Here is a 17,900-nt window from a genome sequence, read left to right as displayed (position 1 = left end):
GCCGGTGCCGTAACCACTGTGCTATGGGCGCTGAGCCCGGAGACAGTTTTTGAAATTTTATTAAGAAATAGATACCTGGCTCGGCTCCTGTGGCTCAAGCGGCTAAGGCGCCAGCCACATACATCTGAGCTGGTGGGTTCAAATCCAGCCAGGGCCCACCAGGGTCCACCAAACAACAATGATGGCTGCAACCAAAAAAATAGCCAGGCATTGTGGCGGGCACCTATAGTCCCAGCTACTTAGGAGGCAGAGACAGGAGACTCACTTGAGCCCAGGAGTTGGAGGTTGGTATGAGCTGTGATGCCATGGCATTCTATCCAGGGCGACAGCTTGAGGCTCTGTCTCAAAAAAAAAAAAAAGAAAAAGAAATAGATACCTGTTGTCAGACTAAGGAAATTTCCTTCTATTCCTAGTTTGCTGAAAGCTTTTTCTAAGAATAGACGTTGACATTCCTCAAATGCTTTTTCTCAAATCTAATAAGGTAATACATGGTTTTATTTTAATTGGCTAATATCATGAATTAACTTTAACATTTTCAAGTGACAGCCAGGTATGATGGCTCATAACTGTAATCCTAGTACTAGGATCCCCTGAGCTCAGGACTTTAAGACCAGGCTAAGCAAATGCAAGACCCTACCTCTACTCAAAATGGAAAAAAAAAAAATTAGTTGAGCATTGAGGCAGGCACTTGTAGTCCTAACTGTTCAGGAGGCTGAGGCAGGAGGATGGCGTGAGCCCAGGAGTATGAGGTTGCTGTGAGCTAGGTTGAAGCCACCACATTCTAGCCTGGGCAACAGAGTGAGTCTCAAAAAGAAAAAAAAAATTTTTTTTAACATTTTCAAGTGAAAACCACCCTTGCATTTCTGGGAAAGCCCAAAGTGATCTTCTGCTGAAACCTGCTGCATTTCATGTATGCTCACAGGAGACTGCCTCCTCTTCTTCCTTCCTTGCACTGTGTTTGTCCGATTTAAGTATAAAGACTACACTCATTTGAAATAATGAGTTCAGAAATAATCTCTCATTCTACAGAAGACTGTAATAATCTGCTCCTTACAGGTTAGGTAAAACACCTGAAATGCAACTCCCTAACATCTAAAACCAGGGAGGGCCTGATATTTTCTCTGTGAACAAAACTTAAAACTGGTTCAATGTCTTTGGTGAATATATGACTATTCCAGCCCATGATATTTTCTTGAGACAAATTTCATACTTATTGGCATGAAGTTTCTTCCAATTAGTTCCTTATTACGTTTATAATCATGCCTTTCTTTCATTTGTAACATGTGTTGCTCGATGATGACAATGGGTCTGCATCTCTACCTTCTATTCACTCATATCTGATCCTTATATGGTCACTTTCCTTCAACTTTCCTTGAATCCATAACTTTATACAACTTTTCAGATACCTTTTCTAAGGTAATAACCTAGCTATCTGTCACTGGTTTTCCCTTATTAACTTATGAATATATGGTTGTGAATTTCCCTCAAGTACCTCTTTAACCAAATCTTATATAGTATTTGGATATATAATTTTATAACCATTTAATCTTCTTTTTTTTTCCATTACAGTTTTTTCTTTGACCCATGAGCTGTCTAGTTCTTTTTAAGTTTACAAATATGTCCTTTTAAAATCTATACGTATGCATTTCTATTTCTTACTTAACTGCACTGTGGACAGAAAACATTGTCTCTGTATATCAATTTTCTGAAATTTAACAGACTTAAGAGTCAAGCACATTAACCCTTTTTTAAAAACATTTCATGTGTCATGAGAATACATATTCTCTAATTTAGAGTTAAGAGTCTATTAAATCAAACTTGATGATCAGGCTGTTGGAATCATTATTTTTATTAATATTTACCTTTTCTCCATAATGATAAAATGAGAGAGATGGGTTGAAATTGTCCATAATGATGACAATCTGGCTGACAAGAATAAATTTACCTAAGTATCCACGTCATTTTACTTGTATATTTTGAGACTTTTCTTTTAGAATACTGTTTCCTAAAAACTTTAAATTGTATCATATGCAGCAACTGTCACTCACTCATAATGCTTTTTATCTTAAAATGTATTTTGACTGTTACCAACACTGATATTTCTCTTTCTTTTGGTTAGTAATCTTCCAGTACAAAAGAAAAACTATACCAGGGGCAGCTACAACTGATTTTAATAATTCCTTAGTCAAATCTGAACATCTCTGTCTTTTTTACAGCAAGTTTAACCAACTGACATTAACAGTAATTAGACATATTTCAGTATCATACTATTTAATATGCCCTGAATTTATGTTTCATTTTTGTCTTCACTTTCTGTTAGGATTAGATGAACTTTATTTAGTTTTTGTTTTGTTTTGATTTTCTTACTACTCCTCACTATTCCTTACACCTTCCTACTCATTTGTAAGTTTTATGCTCCATCCTTACTTTCTAAATTTTATCAAGAATACATGAACCCCAGGGCAGTATCTTTGGCTCCTTGCCAAAGCAAAGGGCTTAAAATCTTTAAATCTCCAAAAAGCAAAACCCAAAGAAAAAAGTCTTAGCCAAACATGAATCAAGTTGTCCAAATTAGAACTGAAGTCAGATTTTTTAAATAAATAGAATGAAAGAATAACTTAATTCTAAATAGCAAGGAAACATAAAAACAGAAGATACCTGAGATAAACAGAAGGGAAAATTTTACTGCCAATTTTATTGTGTTAATACAATCTGTGAGCTAAGAATGGTTTTTATATTTTTTCTAAATGGCTGGAAAAAATAAAAATACTATTTCATAACATGTAAAAATCACATGAAATTCAAATATCAGTATGCATAAAGTCTTATTGGCAAAGCCTTGCGCATGTGTTTAGACATTATCTATGGCTGCTTTCATACCATAATGTCAAAGCTGAGTTGCTGCCAGAGAGACCATATGGCCCTGCAAAGCCTAAAATGTTTTACTATATGACCCTTTAAGATAAAGTTCACCTGCCCCTCGTTTTTAACACATTAAATGAGTGCATTAGATTAAGACACTGAGTTTCTACATGCCCTTCAAAATCTCACTGGATCAGTATTAAAAGACAGCTTAAAATGTCATGTTATAATAAGAACCATCCTTAGTAAATGCTGTGGAATGGCCAGGCGCGATGACTCATGCCTGTAATCCTAACACTCTGGGAGGCCAAGGCAGGTAGATTGCCTGAGCTCACATGTTCAAGACAAGCCTGAGCCAGAGCTAGATCTCATCTCTAAAAATAGCTGGGAATTCTGACAGCTGCCTGTAGTCCCAGCTACTTGGGAGACTGAGGCAAGAGAATCACCTGAGCCTAAGAGTTTGAGGTTGCTGTGAGTTATGACACCACAACACTCTACCGAGGTCAACAAAGTGAAATGCTGTCTCAAAAAATAATAAATAAATAAATAAATAAATACTGAGAAACTTCCAAAGCAAAATTGGAGACGGAACTGGACCTAGAATAGAAATACTATAATCCAAGAAAAGAAAATGACCTGGCAAAGATAGAATCCCAGAAAATACCCAATTTCAGTATCCATAAAATGGGAAGAAACTCTAGAACAAACATGGGGGTGTTTTTAACAATAAGACCAGCCTCATTTACTCTCCCTAGCACATGCTATATACAGTTACTTCCAAGTTCAAGCTCTCCTGACCAACTTCTAAACGAAGTTCATGCTCTATCTCAGGAAACATCTAACATGAAGTTGAAACTGGAGAGAGAGAAGCACAGAAGGGCCTAGGATAATGTCAACAAAGTATGGAAAGATAACTAAGTTAATAATCATTACAGAAATCAAAATGTATATTTTTTTTCATTTCAGCTCTAAAAAAATGAAGAACAATAACAAAACTGCACAAGACCCCAAAAGATGTTAAATGGTCAAATTCTAATCATCTTTAAAGAAATAGATTGCTCTGTATAAAGCACAGAAAAAGACAGAAAGCTCATTCTGTGAAGGTAGTAGAACCTTGACACTAAATTAGAAAGATAATACAAAACGAAAGCATATAAAGGTGAATCTAGCAATATGTATTAAAACCCACAGCAATCCCTAACCACAGTCACTGGGTAGGATTTATTCTATTACTGCTAGACCAGTGCAGCTTCGGTAAATCCATTAATACTACTTGGTATAATGTAAGTGAAGTGCAGTAAATGCTAATATAAATCAATGATAATCTTGACATACCCTACGTATTTTTAAAGGCATTTGACAAATTTTAACATTTAGTCTTGTTTAAAAAACAGAAACAAATTCCTAAAAAGCTGAAATACACTGTGTCTCAAAAGTCACTATACATAGGAGGGGAAAAAAAGAAATTGTAGCTATAGGTACCTCTATTTACAAAATACTCATTACAGAATTTTACAAAATATTCTCTACGTGCTGGTCGCCTCTTTGTAAAATTATGTAATGAATATTTTGTAAATAAGAACAGATTTAGCTACAATTTCCCATGTTCCTCCATGTATGGCAGCATTTGGGACATTCTATTAAAAGAAAACCACCAGCAGTTGATAATTATTAAAATATTAAAGGCAGTCACCAAAGTTAAAGGAAGATTATGTATGGATAGTCTCATCTTAAGAAAATACTGTACTAAGGGCCTTAGCCAATGAGGAAAAAATATGATTAAAACGTTGGGAAATGAAAAGATAAAAATTGTGTTTTCATAAATAATGAACTTTTCACTTGAAAACACAAGAAAATTAACTGAGAAAGAATAATAGCACAAGTAATTAGTAAACTGGCGCAATACAAAATATGCACATATAATTTAATAACTTTCCTCACACCTACAATAACAAACCGTAACAGGAATTAGAGGAAGATCCCACCCACAGGAATAAATGCTATAAAATAGCCAGGAATCAATTTGAGGTGCAAAAAGATAGAAGAGCAAGACCACTGTGAAGAAAACCATAAAACATCCCTGAAGGACATTAAAAAATGAACCACTTTTCTGCACTGCAGCCAAGGGAAGAAGGCTCGGGAAGAACCATTAGTCATGCCTGCAGGACAATGGCTGAGCCTGTGCACGGTAGCTTGGCTCTTGAAGGGGGAGATGTGTATTTCTGGACAAACATCAGTCAATAGCTAGGACACTGGAAAAACGTGCTGCCAATTCAAAAACAAATTTTAAAAGGTTGTGACAAATCCTATGAGTTTTGAAGGTATATGAAGGTCACTGTGACAGATGTTTTCCAAAAATTTAACAGAATATGGCAATGAAAAAGTAGGACCACCCCTGCATATAATGAGCACATAGGTAGCTGCAGATGCATGTCCTTTAGTGGTGGTTTTTTTAAAATACCCCTTTGTTACCTCAAGTGTGCCATGCAACACTATGGAAGAGGAAACAGATGAACAAAAGTAAATGATGAAAATAAATATTCTACTTGATGGTACTAACATCCTACAATAAATTATGTAGGAAAAAAATTAACAACCCCCCAAAATGAAAGCTATGCACACTATGGATAGAAAGATTCAGTATTATAAAGATGTCAATCCTTTTCTTCACAAGATATAATAAAATTCACATCCCAGTTCCAGTATTTTTTCTACTTTGCTTTAAAAAATAATAATTCTAAATTCATCTGGAGAACTGATGTGCTAGAATCAACAAAATCTTCAAGAAAAAAAAATAGTAAAGAGAATCTAGTATCCTCTAGAGAATAAGTTTTATATTTAAAGCTACTGAAATCAAATTAGGGTGGCACATCGGAAGATACTGTATTACATTTAATAGTAAAGAATTAAAATAAAAAGTCCTATCAATAAATAAATAGTTATTAAATAATCCTATAAAAGAAGTATGAAGATGTAAAAGGCAATTTACAGAAGGGGAAAAGTTAGTCTAAATTGAAAAGATAAAGCATGAAATAAGTATTTGGAGAAATGCAAATTAAAATATTGAGATGCCATTCTTGATTTTTACCAGGCAAACTTTAAAAAACAGCAATATTAGACACTAGCAGGAGTATGAGGAAATAGATAATGTCATGTAACTGATAGAAATATAAATTATCATCATCTTTTTAGAATATAATTTGGCAGAGTATATTAAAATATAAAATGAACACCTGATAATTAGGAGAGCAACTCTATGTTTAGGAATCTATCCTTACATACAAGGCTAGTCTCTGCTTTATTATAAATCACAAAAAGAATTTTTAAAAACCTAAATAACTGTTCATCAATGAAGAAATATTCTAAATTATGGATTAGTATGCAGGAGGAAATTAAAAAGTAATAATAAACTAACAGATATCATAATACAAAAAAAGTGTAATCTTATTTATGTCACAAAAATTCCAAACATATAAACATGCTTGTGCATACAGTTAAGATAAGTCAATGGCTTATGCCAAATTATTGTTTTCTAATAAATACCTTCATTTATCATGCCATTGTACATGAATGTTATCTATAGTTATAAAATACAAGTATTTTATATAACTTTTCAAATTAAATACATTAAGTACTATTTTAAAGCAACCAGCTATAGGTTATAACATAATCTTGGAAGCATTTAATCAAAGCTTTTATATATATATAGACAGCATGTAACTTTTAAAATCTGACATTTAAGATCATCTTTAGCGTGCTGAAAAGAGAATGTAATTGTGCTTACCAATGTCATTAATCACTGCTCTTATTTTGGAGACAAAAGGACCAACTTCATTGGAATTCATTTTTGCTCTTTCCTTAAGGTCAGCACCTGCAAAGTATTTTATTTATGAACATAGTTATAAACAAAATTGTAAGGCAAACAATTAAAAATTTACTTAATATATATCTTGAAGATTAACTTAATTCATCTGTTAAAGGAATGACATCACCCAAATTTTCCTTCCCAATGACCACCATCAGCAAGAAGAAAGTATTTATTTGTTCATACATCCATTTTGTAGTCAGAGGACCCCTTCACACTCTTATGTTTTCATTGTATCTACTGATACTCTACCGGAAACATCAATTTTTTAATGTTAATTTGTTCATTTTAAAATACAAATAAACCCATTAATGTCAGCATATACAACTAAAATTGGTGCCACTACCTTGGTTCCCGCAAAGACCCTAGCAGTTTTCCCCACCAAACCTTTTGCAGTACGTAAGCACAAATGCCAATCCAGTCAAAGGAGCAAATCATGCTTAGTGCTATGAAAATCATTCTGATATAGTGGTCCCTCCACCCCATGACTGCCAACCACATTTGAGGATCACTACCTTAAAGTCTGAACAATCTGACAATCTCGTAATTATGGCTTTATCACAGAAACATAACATCAAAACAGAGAAAAACCAACATTTGTAATTCCTTAAGAGTTCATTAACTTAGAGCTCAACAAAGACATTTTTTTCCTTTGAGACAGAGTCTCACTATGTTACCCTTGGTAGAGTGCTGGGGCATCACAGCTCACAGCAACCTCAAACTCCTGGGCTTAAGTGATTCTCTTGCCTCAGTCTCCCAAGTAGCTGAGACTACAGGCACCCGCCACAATGCCCAGCTTTTTGGTTGCAGTTGTCATTGTTGTTTAGCAGGCCCAGGCCAGGCTCGAACCCACCAGCTTTGGTGTATGTGGCTGGCGCCCAATACTTACTGAGCTACAGGTGCTGAGCCAAAGACATTTGTTTTAATAAAATTAAAGATCTGAAAACAAATTGGTCTCCACTTAAATAAACAACAAAATAAATTTATAGTATAGAATGCACATTCTCAGTTATTTACTCTGTTACTAGTCTGCTATAAATTAATTATGACAATACATAATATGAAGTATAGGCTGGGGCTGAGACATTCTGATCACACACTTTTCCAGGAGTCAGAAGAGTGGGCAAAGCACATATCCTATACCCCACCAGTTCTTAGGTACATACATTCCAGAACATCTTTCACACACCCAAGAAACTACGTACAGAGACATTCAATGTAGCATATACAGAACAGCAAATTTGGAAATAATCTAAATATCCAGCAGAAGAGTAAAATTAGGACATATTTAAACAACAGTGTTACACATATAGCATGGAAATGAAAGGATCTCTCACAAACTGAAATTAATTTTAAAGAAGGGACAGGCGTGAAAGAATCACAGCATAAATACAGATAAATCTAACATAATGACAAACAAAATGTAATTATAGAAAGACACCCAGGGGTTACTGCAAGAATGTTATTTAGAAATAGAAACCATGCATAGAAATAATAAACACTAAATTCAGATGGTAGTGATGGACATGGATTGTGACCGGCACTAGGTACACAAAGGACTTCAATTATTTGTAACATTGTGTCACGCTGAGTGATGGGTACTCAACATGTTAGTAGTCATTATATGTTTTTGGATACCTGATATATGTCTTCATGATTAATTTTCCATTAAGAATTAAAATTTAATGAAGGCAAATGTTAGCAGAATCAAAAAAAAATATTTGCTAAAAAAAAAAAAATGCACCCTGTCCCCAAGTTACAAACATCGGACTGACGTACAACTTGCACTGACAAAGGCTACTACAAGTAACAGATGTATCTCCTCAAACTTATATGCAAATTCAACTTAAAAACAAAATTACAGAACCTATCTCAGGTCATAACCTGGAGACTGCCTATAAATAATTTAACCCAGTGTCATTTAAAATTAAGAACATAATTATAAATTGAGAATATAAAGTGTGGCTTACTACACATTACACATACATTGGCTACTAAGAGTACCCAAGGGCAGAGGGGATGCAAAGAAACAAGTAGCCACAGGCTCCGGCAGTCCTTAGGGAGGCCCTGCAGCTGATCTAGCATCTCACTGACTCCTGGTGGGTCACACCATCCAGCTATATGTGGTCTAACACACCACCAGTTCTGACTTCAGCTTCATAGCATGCTGTGAAAACCACACCCTGGGACTGATGAGATGGGACAGCCGTAAGAGCCATGCCAGGAGCCAGAAGCTATCAAGGCTTACTCCTGACACCTGTAGCTGGCTGGCTTACACCAGTCCTTGGGGAGAGGTCTGGACTACTGGCTGCGTTATTCAATGGGGCCTTATCCACACAACAGAAGTGTTGAGACTTCTTCTAGATCAGTGGTTCTCAATCTTTCTAATGCCACAACCCCTTAATACAGTTCCTGAACCACTATTCTAGATCCAAGGTTTATTTTAGAAATAATTATGCACCTCCATGGAATGTTAAACACTTGGAAACTTAGGACTACTTAAAAAAAAAATTGTTAATATTCATTTTGCTTTTACTTTGGAAATACATCCTGAAATATCAAACACCCAAAATAGTTTCACCTCTATTATTTCTGAGATCATTTGGCAGTCTCCAAAATCTTCTTTGAGGCCTAGTATTTCTCAGTTCTACTACTTTTTAATCAAGATCTTTTGTGCTCATGACTGCTCACTGCTCATCTTATTTGCTATCCTATACATCTACAGGCCATTTGACAACTTCTCTCTCTCCACAAATCTCAAAATTCCTACCAATCCTAACATCAACTTACTAGGAAACCAGAAAAGAAATTCCACCAGCACCCACCATGGAAGCTATCCACCTGCAAGGAATTGAACCCATATACTCTGCCTTGTCTCCTTTTACTAGGAATGGACTAACTTGCGAAGGAAGCCAACCTGTCCCTTAGGTAATGGTTCAAACCCCCGTCTCATTCCTCATGGACATTGATTCGGCATCTATACACTACCTGGCTGGCATAAAGATTATCTATCCCTCTTTAGAGACTCGTTCTCATCAGCACAAAATAATGCTGTGATACTGCCATCTAAAAAAGAAGACCGCACTTAAACTTACAATGCCAGCTACAGGTATGACTGAAAAGGTTATTATCAGACCTATTCTTCCATGAGAACTAAGGCAGCCAGAATGTAAGAGGCGTCTAGAAAGCCAGGGAGAAGGGAAACTACAGGAAGCCCCTGCTTTCCCCTCTCAAAGGAAAAGACACATGAGTCATAATCGTGGGTGGGGAAAGACTGAAAGCCCTTGGCAGGAAGCAGCAGCACAGAAGTTGATGTAGTCTTCTGGAGCTGGGGAGATGCACCCTAGCAATGAGTAATGACTCAGCCAGAACTTACAGCCCAGGATCCTGGAGAAAAGGATACTACAGAGAGAAAAGCCCATCTGAAAGACATGCAAATTTAAGAGGCAAATGTAAGTTTCTCAACAACCTCATAGAAATGGGATAAAAAAATTGGAGCTCAGAGCTTGCCAAGAAAGAAGACCTATAAATACCCCAACCTTTCAACTGAGACCCCTGAAGGTTAAATACAAAACAGGATAATACAAAGAAAACCATAACAAGACCAATGGCTAAAAAAACAAAGACAAAAACAAAATCTTAGAAGCTGCTAAAGAAAAAAGGCACCTAAATATCTAAAAAAAGAAACACTAAGACTGACAGCTGACTTCTTAATAGAAAATGGATGGCAGTAACTGGCAATCTAGACCTCTCCACTAAGCAGACACTCCCTTCAAGAGTGATGAGGAAGCAAAGACTTACACATACACACATACATGCAAACAAACAACACACCATACACACATACACACACACATACAACACACACATGCAATCTGTCACCAGCAGGGCCACACCAAAAGAAACACTGAAAGGATTTCTTTAGGAAGATAATGAGAGTAGATTTTCAAATCTTATGTTAATACTGCTTATAAAAGTTGCACTTTGGGCAAAGAATGGCTAAAGTAAGAGAGTATAAAACATGCTAACACCAGCCTAGAAAAAGCTTGTAAAATTATCTTAATATGTGACAAAGGACAGCTAAGGAAAGAAACATTACTGAAGTTAGAGGGTCAATGTATAGTAATAAAATAATCTTCTGAAAGTCACAAGAGGCCGGACACGGTGGCCTAGGACCATGTCCTAGCATAGTGCTAGGATACACTCTGAGAGGCTGAGATGGGTGGATTGATTAAACCTGACAGGAGTTCAAGACCAGCCTGAACCAGAGCAAGACCCCATCTCTAAAAAAAACAGCCGGGCACTGTGGGAGGCGCCTGTAGTCCCAGCTACTCGGGAGACTGAGGCAAGATGATCGCTTGAGCTCAAATGTTTTGAGTTTGCTATGAGCTGTGATGCCATAGTACTCTACAGAGAGTGACAAAGTGAGACTGTCTCCAAAAAAAAAAAAAAGTCACAAGAACGTTACATTGGCATCACAGATGAGAAGATAGCTCCAAAATACATAAAGCAAAAACTAACAGACCCTTAAAGAAAAACTGACAAGCACAGTGGATTTTTAACAGATTCCTCTGACGAAGCAAGTAGGTAAATATCCTTGTCAGTATCCCTCCCTATCAAGATACAAAAAACAAGGAAAAGTTAATGCCAAAGCAGAAGAAAAGAAATAATAAAAATTGGAGCTAAAATTAATGAAATGGGAAAGAAATGTACAAGAGTTCAAAACCAAAAGAGCTGGTTCTCTGAATAAAGTAAAAATAAATAGCAGACCTTTAGCACGACCAATGGCACAAAATAGTAGGCACTCCTGTAACCCTAAGAATGAAATGGTGGGCAGTACTATACACTTCACAGACATTCAAACAATGCTATTAACAACTCTGGCCCAATAAATTTGAAAAGTTGTATGAAATGAAAAAATTCCTTTAAAAAACCACAACTTAACAAACCTGATGAATGGAAAATCTGAAAATATACATTAAAGAAACTGAATATGTAATTAAAAACTTCCCCACACACAAAAATTGCACGTCCATATGGCTCTAGCAAGAACCTTCAACATAAACAAAAAATGAAAAAAAATTAACATCAATTTTATAAACACTTACATGGAGAGCAGCAAAACAAATACTTGCTAAAAACATCGTAAGGAAAAACATGGCAAGCCAACTTTTCTTAAAAACATAGTCTCAAAATTCCTAAATATTAGTAAATCATACCTACAAGTAATATAAATAAAATAGAATACATAAAGACTAAGTTACATTTAGTTCAGGATTCTACATTGGTTTAATATTTAAATGTGTTAATTTATCGAATTAATGGAATAAAGATGAAAAGCATTAATTTTCATTAGTTGTAGAAAAAGTAGTTGACAAAATTCAATACTCATCCTTTAACATCTTCACTGAGAAGTAATTTAGCCACTTTAGAATTACATACTTTAGGTATGTAATTCAATGATTTTTAGTAAATTTAGAGAAGCACAAAACTATCACCGTAATCTAATTTTAGAGCATTTCCATTATCACAAAAAGGCTCTCTCATGCCTATTCCCAGCCCAGTACCATTCAAACACTAATATATTTTCCTATAAATTCACCTTTCCTAAATATTTCACATAAATAAATTCATATAATAATGTGGCATGATTTGCCTGCTTTCTTTCACATAGCATATTTTTTAGGTTTATCCATGTAATAAGCATGAAATCTCTAATTTTTTCTTTTTTATTTCATATTATTATGAGGGTATAGATGATTAAGTTACAATGTTTGCATTTGTTAGGTAAGGTGCCTGTTGTAGTTGTGCCCGTCACCCAGGAGGTTTGCCGTAAATCCTTACATTGTGCCCATTAGGTGAGAGCACACCAATCCCATCCCCCATTCCACCCTTGAATTACATTGAGTTTTTTCTCTTGTGTGGGTGAATGTTTGTTGGTTTCATGTTAGTATTGAGTACACTGGATTCTTGCTTTTCCATTCTTGTGATACTTTAAGACACTTCTCCAACTTTCATCTAGATTAATACAAAAGATGTAAAGTCTCCATCTTTTTATGGCTGAATAGTATTCCACGGTATACATATACCATAGTTTATTAATCCATTTATGGACTGATGGGCACTTAGGTTGATTCCACATCTTAGCACTTGTAAACTGAACTGTAATAAACAATCTAGTACAAAGGTCTTTATGACAAAATGATTCCTTTTCTTCTGGGATTGAGAGATCAAATGGAAGGTCTACTTTGAGTTATCTGAAGATTCTCTATACTTCTTTCCAAAGAAGCTGTTAATTTAAGAGTAAATTAATTTTTTCTTTTTACTACCATAGAGTGTTCCACCATATGACCATAACAAACATTTTGCTTATTTATTCATCAGATAACAGACCTCTGGATTATTTTCACTTTTTGGCTACTATAAATAATGATTTTACAAACACTTTCTTACATGTCCCTGTGTAAAGAAATGTCTTCATATGTTTGGGGTAGATAATAGAAGTGGAATTTCTAGGTCATATTGTAATTTTGTTTAACTTGGTGGGGGAAACTTGCCAAACTGTTTTCCTAGGTTGGCTGCTGCAGTGTACATTACTATTGGCAATGCATGAGGATCTGTTTTCCTACAAAAACACTAACAACTGACTTTTTGATTAGTCATTTTAGGAGGGGTGAAGTGGTATCTATAATGGTTTAATTTCCACTTCCCTAATGACTAATGAGGTTAAGCATCTTTTTATGTGCTTACTGGCTATTCATATAGCTGCTCTAGTGAATGGCTACTCATACCTTCTCATTTTTTTTTAACTGGGTAATTCATTTACTCCTTATTAAGTTCTAAGAGTTATAACAAGTACATTTTAAAATATATGATTTACAAATATTTTCTCCCAGTCTGTAACTTGTCCTTTTATTTTCTTGCTGGTTTTTGAAGCACAGTTTTAATTTTCATTACATTTATCAACTTTTTCTCATATCACCTGTGATTTGGTGTCGTTATCTAAAATCAACACCATTCTTTTTTATTAAATCATGCATTTAGGGGGTACAATGTGCTCATTTTATATATAGTCTGGAATGCTTACATCAAACTGGTTAACATAGCATCCTCATTTATAAGTGAAATATGTAATTTCCTCTGTACAATAATATATTTTCTCCAATTTTAATATCAGGTATATCTAGATAAAGTAGAATGACTTTGAAGTATTTCTTCTTTTTCTACTGTCTATAAGATTTGGCATGATCTATTTTTTGAAATTATCTTTTACTTTTATTTATAAATATTAGTTGTCTATTTTTTGAGACTTTGGAAAAAAATAAGAAGTAGTTAACTGATGACTCCATATTGAACCTCAGAGTTAAAGCATTCTATAATAGACATAGTCTTATTTGACAATGTGAATGTTACTTTATTTGCATATTATTGCTTAATATTTTGATGCAGCAATTGTCTGATTTCTTTTCTGAATGTATTTATCTTCATTTGTTCTTTATGAGGTTTTTGTTTCTAGTCCTTATCTTAAACATTGTTATTGTTATTAAATCTTAGGCCTTTTTAATTTTGTGAAGGCAAAAAATAGAAACCTAATAAACACATTTAAAAAAATACTGGTTAACACAGCCTTCACCTCAATTTATTGTTGTGTAAAGACATTAATACTCTACTCTTGATAGACTTAATAGACATGCAACCAACATCATTCTTGATTAAATTCCCTTTGCAAACCAGGAAGAAAAGGAAATCTTTCAAATCCAATAAAACGTTAATGTAAAATACTTATACCTAACATAATCTTTCATGGTCAATTACTGACAGCTTCCACCCAGAGATTAAGAAAGAGCAAAGATGTTCCCTATCAGTTTTATACATTATAACAGAGGTACTAGAGAGTGTGATAAGACCAATTTAAAACTTACAAGAGAAAGATATGCTCAAAATGGCCACCTAAACACAGGTAGTACAGCCTCCTCCTCAGAGAAGAACCAGAATAGTAAGCAGCTTCTCACATTTCAAACAGATCACTTAGGAAAGAATGGCAGGGAATGGTAGGACTCAAGAGGACAGCAAGAGGAAACACCAAAAGCGAGTAAGGAGAGGACTTACGGCAACTTGCCCAACCAGGAGAAGCTGGACATAGGACAACAGGAGAAGCTGGACATAGGACAACAGGAAGAGAGAAGCCCCCAAGTCTCCACTCATGGCTACAAGAGAAACACACTTCCTGCACACACCCTGCCACCCAAGCAGGTCTCAGACCTAACTAGAGAGCTGCATGGAGATCCCACAGAGATGCTATTCCAGAAAGGGAACTTACAGCGAATCCCAGAGGCAAGCCTAGAGCAGCTGGAGTTGGCACCACTCAGAGAGCCTAGATAATGCAGGCATACCAGTGGACACCAGACAGCTCTAAGGAGAGACAGAGGAGCACAGGCACTCCAGAGTAACCTTGGTAAGTTCCCCATCGCCCTGATGTGGGCTACTCACTAAAACATGAGCACACAGTATTTTCCAGTCTCTCACCCACACCAATGGCCTGGGTAAGACCCCAGCCCTTACTAACAAAGGTTCAATACATCATGGCGAGTCTGATCATGGGCTGTGCCTTCCCCTCAGCCTGACACAACTGTAGCCTCCACCTGACTGGGGAAGGACAGAGAAAACAGGCTTTCCAGCACACATCTGGGATGGTGCCCACAACCTGCAGCCAGCTACTATGGACTGAACCTCCAGCAAAGTGTACTCCCTAGTTTCTTGCCATCCTGAGAAGTGTTCTGCTCTCTCTAGTCATGGGACAAATGCATCTCTTTTCTGAAGCCAGGCTGACAGAGCCTTCCCCAACTGAGGAGGGACAGGGAGCCCAAGCTCTCCTACAAATACCTAGGACAATGCCCACCATTCTGCTATGGGTTGCTGTGGTACCAGGTTGTGAGCAGAAAGCATCTTACATATGCAGTTTGTCTAGAAGAGGCCCCACCCTCCCTGGTCATAGGCCCAAGGCACCATTTTGGGAGTTTAAATCTGGGGAGCCCAGGATAGGACATGGAGACAGGGCCCTTCCCTTCCTCTAACCACTGAATGTTGCAGACATAGCTACCTCTGCTCCGAAGCACAACCTTGGGGCACAGGTAAGCTGTGACATGGCCAGTTCTAGGCATACAGTTGGGGTATGCCCCAACAGTACTCTGCTCATTACACCTAGGTTCTGAACAAAGGGTACAGCTCATTTGGGGTGCAGCTCATTTCCTTCCCTTCACAAAGAGGCAGTGTTTTTGCAGCCATCCCAACCCAGGAATCTGAGATCCTAGAATTCTATCACTAGATCCACAACCAGTACTCTCCAGCACCTACACAGATCATAGCAGCCTTGAGGAACTACTAGGTCCCAGGGAAACTGTGGGTCTCACAGAGTTTGGGCATTTAGGGAGCTGATTCCAACTGAGAGAATAGTATAGCATGCCAAAGAAGCACTTAGGACAAAGGGGACTAGGGCCCCAACTCATAACCGCTTAGAGCCTTCTCCTCCAACTCCTCCCCTCTGCTGCCCACTACTGCCAAGGCAGCCATGGCTCTTTCTGCTCATGACTGGCAAAGGCTCCACAGGGAATAAATAACCCAGTACACTTGGGGACAGCTGCCCCCACCTCTGACAGAGTGCTTATCACACCAAGGAGTCCACAGGGCTTGGGGCTCATAATCTTTTTCCCTCTAAGAAGCTACAGGAAGAGCTTTTGGGATCTCCCAAGGAAAATAGGTAGCACTTCCCTTGAGGGAGGGTGAGCCTACCATCCTCTCCTATCCCTAAATGTCAATCCCTTCAGGGAGGAGCCTACCCTCCCTGGAGGTAATTCCCTGTACAACTACACCTTCACCACCTAAGCATTTCAGCCACAGGCCACAGCCAGAGGCTGCACACAGTGGGTTAAGCTGCCTCTACTTCTGCTGAAGCTGAGTTGGAGTGGGAAGTGGAAATCTGGGCACTTTTGTGCCCCTTCCCCCCAAAAGGACGGACTGCTATTGCTGCCAAGAGTGGGAGGTGTGAACAGGATGCATAACCCACAGTTGCCGGTCTCTGCTCATCTTGCCAAAAGGGATGCACCTCATCTACTGCAGGGCTCACAGTCCATCTCCCCTTTCCTACTTGAGCATTTTTCTGGAGATCACTCCATCCCTGACTATCTCAGCCAGCACCTGAATAAAGGGAGGCTTGAGGGCAAGGTTGACAACCTGGTCCCCTCAAAATTCAAATACATCATCCAGGGGCCTGGGAACTAACCTAACCTATTCTACTATCACTGGCACCTGAACACTCTCTTAGGGGTCTGAGGGTCAACCAACCCAACACCACACCAGCAACACCACAGTGGGTACCTACCTGCATAAGCCAAAAGGCAGTGTGCCTCTCCCTATTGACACTAAGCAGCAGAGTTCCCACCAGAGGAGGACAAATGAACTGCAAAACTATCTGTTTTGAGTAGAAGGAAGAATTTCAGATAAGAAGGAACCAGCATGAGAACTCTGGAACTGTGAAAAAGCAGGCTGCTTCAACAACCCCAAAGGATCACACTAGCTTTCCAGCAATGGTCACCAACCAACAGGAAATGACTGAAATGTGGGATAAGGAATTCAAACTATGGATTGCAAGTAAATTCAACGAGATCTATGAGAAAGTTGAAAACCAACACAAAGAAACCAAAAAGTCATTCTGGACATGAATGAAAAAATTCCCAAAGAAACAGATCTTTTAAAAAAATAATAACAACAACAAAACTTCTAGAAATGAAAGAGTCATTTAGAGAATTTCAAAATATAGTGGAAAGCTTTACAGACTAAACCAAGCAAAAAAAAAAAAAAAAAAAGCTTGGAAAAAAAAAATTACAGTGGGAAGCTTTACAAACTAAACCAAGCAAAAAAAAGAATCATGGAGCTTCCAGATAGGGCCTTCTGAATTAACCCAGTCAGGCAAAAAAAGAAAAAAATTAACAAGAGAAATGAACACAGTCTCCAAGAAATATAGGATTATGTAGAACACCTATGTATAAGAATCATAGGTATCCCTGACAGAGAAGAAAAGGCAAAACTTATGAAAATTCTATTTGAGGACATATGGAGAAAAACTTCCCTGGTCTTGCTAGAGGATTAGACATCCAGATATAAAAAAGGTCAACAA

The 17,900-nt window shown here is 37.1% G+C and overlaps 1 protein-coding gene across 3 annotated transcripts in view; it reads right to left on the bottom strand.

Annotated features, from left to right (window-relative positions):
* Positions 1–17,900, bottom strand: part of AUH (AU RNA binding methylglutaconyl-CoA hydratase) — a 165,765-nt gene that overhangs the window by 107,139 nt on the left and 40,726 nt on the right. For all 3 annotated transcript variants that reach the window (XM_003795010.2, XM_023516241.1, XM_023516240.1), the window contains one exon: positions 6,647–6,733. In XM_003795010.2, coding sequence (XP_003795058.1) covers positions 6,647–6,733 — 87 coding nt within the window. The remainder of the gene's footprint in view (positions 1–6,646; positions 6,734–17,900) is intronic.

Source organism: Otolemur garnettii, unplaced genomic scaffold (assembly GCF_000181295.1).
Source record: "Otolemur garnettii isolate 467f Iridium unplaced genomic scaffold, OtoGar3 scaffold00088, whole genome shotgun sequence".
Classification (NCBI taxonomy): domain Eukaryota; kingdom Metazoa; phylum Chordata; class Mammalia; order Primates; family Galagidae; genus Otolemur; species Otolemur garnettii.
This window is presented reverse-complemented; position numbering and strand designations above follow the sequence as displayed.